This window comes from Eurosta solidaginis, chromosome 5, assembly GCF_040869045.1.
Source record: "Eurosta solidaginis isolate ZX-2024a chromosome 5, ASM4086904v1, whole genome shotgun sequence".
NCBI lineage: Eukaryota > Metazoa > Arthropoda > Insecta > Diptera > Tephritidae > Eurosta > Eurosta solidaginis.
The window spans coordinates 211,181,238-211,187,281 of record NC_090323.1 but is presented as its reverse complement, the minus strand read 5'-3'; the positions used below and the strand labels follow the sequence as shown (position 1 = coordinate 211,187,281).

The 6,044-nt window shown below is 38.0% G+C and overlaps 1 protein-coding gene across 4 annotated transcripts in view; it reads left to right on the top strand.

The window, feature by feature from the left end:
- Positions 1 to 1,553: 1,553 nt before the first annotated feature.
- The window catches only part of LOC137252384 (trafficking protein particle complex subunit 3-like), a 32,916-nt gene continuing 28,425 nt past the window's right edge, over positions 1,554 to 6,044 (top strand). Inside the window, exons 1-3 of one of the 4 annotated variants that reach the window (XM_067787997.1) lie at positions 1,554 to 1,644; positions 1,721 to 1,773; positions 4,517 to 4,927. In XM_067787997.1, the coding sequence (XP_067644098.1) occupies positions 1,735 to 1,773; positions 4,517 to 4,927 (450 nt within the window). In that variant the 5' untranslated portion in view covers positions 1,554 to 1,644; positions 1,721 to 1,734. Of the gene's footprint in view, positions 1,774 to 1,858; positions 4,490 to 4,516; positions 4,928 to 6,044 lie in introns of those variants that run through there. The other 3 variants (XM_067787995.1, XM_067787996.1, XM_067787993.1) reach the window with 3 other exon arrangements.

The following is a 6,044-nucleotide window of genomic DNA, read 5'->3' as shown; positions in this document are numbered from 1 at the left end:
GTATAGAAACAATCGTAAAATTAAAGCAAAACAAACAATTGAAATAGGGAAAAAGCTAATCAGCTTTTTATCGTTACGGCGGAAAATCAAAAACCAATTGGTTGGCTACGATACGGTTACGACCTTAGGGATACGGATACAGCGATACGACATACGGCACCAATGACAGCTTAAAGCTGGAGACATTGGTGCTTTATCGGTAACCGTATCGGTAACCTTTTAACAGCTGATTCGACCAAACTTATGAAAATCAATGCAATCGATTATTGGTGCCGCTAAGGTCGTAACCGTACCGTAGCCAACCAATTGGGTTTTGGTTTACCTTCGTAACGATAAACAGCTGATTACGTTAGAGATACGGATACAGCGATACGACATACGGCACCAATGACTCCGGCTTAAAGCATTAATAATCGATTACATTGGTTCCCATAAGGTTGGTCGAATCAGCTGATATTAAGTTACCGTTACGGTTACCGATAAAGCACCAATGACTCCAGCTTATGCGGCAGTTACTCACGAACGTACGTACCAAAAACGTGTCAGCTAACACGACCTATCTTATGAGTGTGCAATGTAAACGAAAACTCACCGACGTGCAACGCCCGTACGTACGTAGCCCGGAACGTAGAAATCAAAACAATTTTGATTTTTTCCGTAAGAACGTGTCAGCTGATCGCTCTCTCACTAGACAGAGTTGCCTAGTAAACTTTTGTGCGCTAATTTTTGACCGTTTGCAGTTTAATGCAAAAACACCTAATTAAAGTTTGAAAAATTGTGAAAATAATTCGAAATAATTTCGTAAAAGTGCAGATTATTAATATGTAATCTATTTATATTTATTTAATATTAATTTCAGCCTTTTGCAACATCAAAAATTAAATTGGAAAAAGTTGATGTTTCCATAAGCATGCATGCAAAATGGTCAATGGCAACTGTGCTTATCTGTAAACAATACACACACAAATATGTTATGTACATGTACACAGGCGCACACATTGATTCCTACGGGCTTGAGGGTTCGGTCAAATGTGTTTCGTACGACAAACGTCCGTACGTACGGCACACGTCGGTGGATAATTGCCGCTTTAAGCTTGTGTTAAACTCATCTATATGAAAAACTGCTTATGGGTCGCAGCTATTAAATTTGAATCGGTATCTGGATCACTGTTTATTGGAACGCGAGGTATGACTGAGTTTAATGGCTGAGCCACAACGAAGCATTGTAAACTTTACCAAGTAGCGCAACTAACAGCTGATCGCTCAAAATTTGCACACACACACAAACATCACTAATGGCCATATTACGGAAGTCTTAGTTAAATTGAAGTTAAATTTTTAAACAAACATAAAATGTTATAATTTTGGAATATATATCATATAGGACACCTTAATTGCAGTAATTGAAAGAAAATGTTTGCTTATACTCAAGTATTTAATTATTTTTACTAAATTTATCTTTAATATTGATGCAATGATTGATCCAATGCAACTCTGGTCTTCCTACTGTTCTTAATTCCACTCCATTCGAGTGCCTATTTTCACGGCCTGCGAGTGCCTTCCACTCTATTCGCAACATAACCTCGAATTAAGCTGCCAAACTATATAGTAAACAATGCAACGAAGTTTTTCATAAACATTCGTGTAAGTGTAACCTTACTAAAGCGGTAAAACATTAAAAAAAATAATAATAAAGTTATTTTATATTGCTAAAATTTAGAAAAATTGTATACAATGTCAAGGCAAGCTTCTCGTTTCGATGCAAAAAAAGTGGTAAGTACAAACACAAACAATTAACGTGTGTAGGTAGCGGGTAGTCACTATAAAATATTTGCTTATAATCCATTTGATTTTACAGTAAAAAAAATATAAAACGAATTCAGTTTTGCTGCTAACACAAATATATTGCATGGATATAAATCACGTTTCTAATAGAAAACATCAGCAACCACCAAAAGCAGCAGAAGTTTTGAGTTTGCTTAAAAATAAGAACGTAAACTTGGAAAACAAGCAACAAATACAGTTGGTCCCTATGATGGCTGCTGGTGGTGCACAAATTATTATTGGACAATTACCACAACAGCAAACACAAACAACAAATGCAGCTGGGGCAACCGCTACAGGCCTTATCCCACTACAGGCCAACCAAATAATGTTGCAACAACCACAGCAAACAGCTCAACCAATGCAGGTGCTTCAATTGCCAGACGGACAAACATTATTTTATCAACCACCACCCACAACGGCGGTGACGCTTGATCCAAACGCGACAAGTACGCAAACTGCAGCACAACCACAATTCATTAATATTAATGGGCAATTGATGCAAATAGCCACTGCTGCACAACTTCAGCAAGGAACTGGTAATGCAGGTGCACCAGTAGGACAACAAATAATTATGATGCCGCAGGCAGGCACATCTACCGTTGCCTTACCACAATCTGCTACAGCAGCAACAGTTCAGCAAACGGCAGCGAATGCCATTGCAAAAACTGGTACAAATAATACAAATGAAGCTGCATCATCAGGAACACAGGCGGATGATGATTCTAATAAAGGCGATTCGGATGAAGAACCGCTTTATGTTAATGCTAAGCAATATAAACGCATTTTGATAAGAAGACAAGCACGAGCAAAATTAGAATCACGTATACCAAAAGAACGTTCCAAATATTTGCATGAATCACGTCATCGACATGCAATGAATAGGGTGCGCGGTGAGGGTGGTCGATTTCATTCAGCACAAGGGAAAAATGATGCAGTCGGATCGGGTGGTGGTAATAGTGAGACGCACCCACAAACGGTTCAGTCACGTGGAACTTCTCGTGCTCCCCCAAAACTAATTGCACCACATCAGGGACCAATACCCGCGCCGACACCTAGTATAACAATAACGCCAATAAAATAAGCAAAAAGAACTAAAAAAGAGTAGTTTCCAAAATTGAACTTTAAATTAAAAAATATGATTAATATTTGATTCCTTAAATTGATCTATAATGTAAATATAAATAGAATAGAAGAAAAATAATAACAGCAAAATTGATTGCAAATTTCATCCGTTCTATATTTTTTTAAATTCTAAGATTTGTTTTAAAATTGCTTACACTTCGTATGCAAGTAAATCTCAAACAACCTTAAAAAATTCAAAAATCAATACAAATTTCGACAGACTTAAAACCAGCACTTACTTACTTAATTGGCGCTTAACTGTCTAAACGGTTATGGCCGTCCAACAAGGCGCGCCAGTCGCTCCTTCGATCCGCCAACCGGCGCCAATTGGTCACACCAAGGGAGTTTAAATCGTTTTCCACCTGGTCCTTCCAACGGAGTGGGGGCCGCCCTCTACCTCTGCTTCCATAGGTGGGTTCCGATAGAAACACTTGATTGGCCGGAGCATCATCTATCATTCTCATAACATGCCCTAGCCAGCGCAGCCGCTGCGTTTTAATTCGCTGGACTATGTGGATGCTGCGTCCCTGCAAAAATCGCGAGTACTCCATGCATGCATGTATGGAGTACTCGCTATGGACCAACCGAGTGCTCCAAACCACAATTCATACAAAAAATATGGTCCAATTAACATTGCGATGTCCTAGGACTGGACCATATACTCTAGCTCCGCATTACATCAGAGTAATCCATGGAGTACCCACAGTCCAATAAACATCGTGTACTGATTTCAGTCGTTAAAAACGAGCAATGATCGGCTTACAATATGTTCGTGTAGAAACATGAGTTGGTCCATTGCTGCATTACAGTGCAGTAGAATGGTAAGGACTCCAGTATGACATAAGTGGACCACATGATCCAACAATTTTTGCAGGGGTATAGCTCGTACAGCTCATCATTAAATCTTCGGCACTCGCCATCGCCAACGCGTAGAGGTCCATAAATCTTTCGAAGAACTTTTCTCTCGGAACACTCCCAAAGCCGCTTCATCTGCTGTTGTCATGGTCCATGCTTCCGCCCATATAGCAGGACGGGTACGATAAGTGACTTGTAGAGTATGATTTTAATAAAACCAGCACTTTGTCGGACTAAAATGAGTTGGACAACAAAAGTACGTACTCAAAACGTTTGTCAGTGTTTTAAATAAAAACTTGGAAATTTATTGCAGACAATTAAAAACTTGAAACCTTTCGAGTTTTTCGTTGTAGTTGTTGTATTAACGATAGACACTCACCGAAAGTTTTGGGAGTCATATCCATGTTGATGGAGCTTTACCGGATATAGATGCGGTACGTTCCGTAAACAAGCATCATTGAGGTACAAACCCGACCATCTTGGAAACGATTAATATGACCGTATTAAACCTTCTGGGCCAAATTCGTTAAAATTATTTCCAAAAATTACGGAAAATAAAAAAGAAAAAATAACATAAAAATTGCATATAATTTTTGTTGCTATTATTTTACTATCAGGTGCATATATAAAGACTATCCGCTATCATTTAAAACTTTGTAATTTACTTACTTTTTTATTGGCATTAAAAAATAATTTATAATTCTATGCATAGAATGCCGAGTTCTTAACCCTCACCTATGGCGCTCTAGTTACTCAAATGTTGCGTGATTTCGAAAATGTCGAAGATGTAAATAAACAATTAGAACGTATAGGTTACAATATGGGTATGCGTTTAATAGAAGATTTTTTGGCGCGTACATCAGCACCACGTTGCCTGGAAATGCGTGAAACAGCAGATCGCATACAGCAAGCATTTCGCATATACATAAATGTACAGCCAACTATTTCCAATTGGTCCGCATCATCAGATGAATTTTCATTAGTGTTTGAAACTAATCCTTTAACAGAATTTGTTGAATTGCCTCAGGATTTGACGAACTTGCGGTATAGTTCCATACTTAGTGGTTGTATACGCGGCGCACTAGAGATGGTACAATTAGACGTACAATGCTGGTTTGTGCAGGTAAATTAAAGCATATTATGCGCTAAAAAGCTGGTGTAAATAATTATAATTTGATTACAATCAAAATCGTATGTAGCTTAAAAAGTAAATCACAATTTTTTTTTTTTAATTTTTTGGCAATAGTGATTGTTGTCGCAATACTATTAATCCCCAAATGTAAAAATGAAATACAACCCTGCACAAATTTGAGTATTCTTATTCGAATTTTCTCTTTGATCAAATAATAAAACGTATGTTCAAATCCTCTCAATTTATATGTCAACTTCCAATACTTGCAATTAATCTTTATATACTTATAATACATCTACCAACACATAAATGAAATTCAAATTATACATATGTATGTATCAACTGAAATGAACATTCTATGAAACGAAATGTCCATTCGCGGAAAAATTTCATAAAAGAGAACATCAAATTTCTTTAACACGCACACGGAAATCAAATTGAATAAATTGATCAATAACTTTTTATTTGGTTAGTTTTCTTTGTGGGCATTTTTGTCTACATTTGTTTAAAGAAATTTGTTCTCTATATCGCGTATTAAAATTTAAATGTTTACGAGATTACAAAAAAGGAAAATTACAAAAAGCCAGGAGTCATTGAGTGATAAGTCGCAGTACGATTCATCAAGCGAGATGGAAGAACAGCAAGCTGACCAGTCAGGAGGTGCGGAGAATTTAGCGGGTGCTTCAGTCGTTGCCATTGCCAGTGACCAAATCGCATTATTGGTTTCTAGCATTGCGTCATTGGAAGCATGTGTAGAAGCGCTGCGAAGTGATGCAATTGGTAACAGGAAAGAAATCGGAGTCAGCTTTGTCAACGCTGCAACTCCCGAAGCCATGCAGTCGCCAACTCAAATGTCAACGTATATGCAAGCGCAGTCAGCGCAAAATCAGTCACAAATGCCAACGTCTATGCAAGCGCAGTCAGCGCAAAATCAATCGCAAATGTCAACGTCAAGTCATGCGCATTTATTATCGCAAAATCAGCCGGCAATACAACAACAAGAAAGAATTCAGCCGACACCATCGTCAACACATATGCCGCTAACGTCAACGCAAACGCCTACCATGAACAGCGCCACCTTAACTTTCATGGATAATTCTGCCGTCAA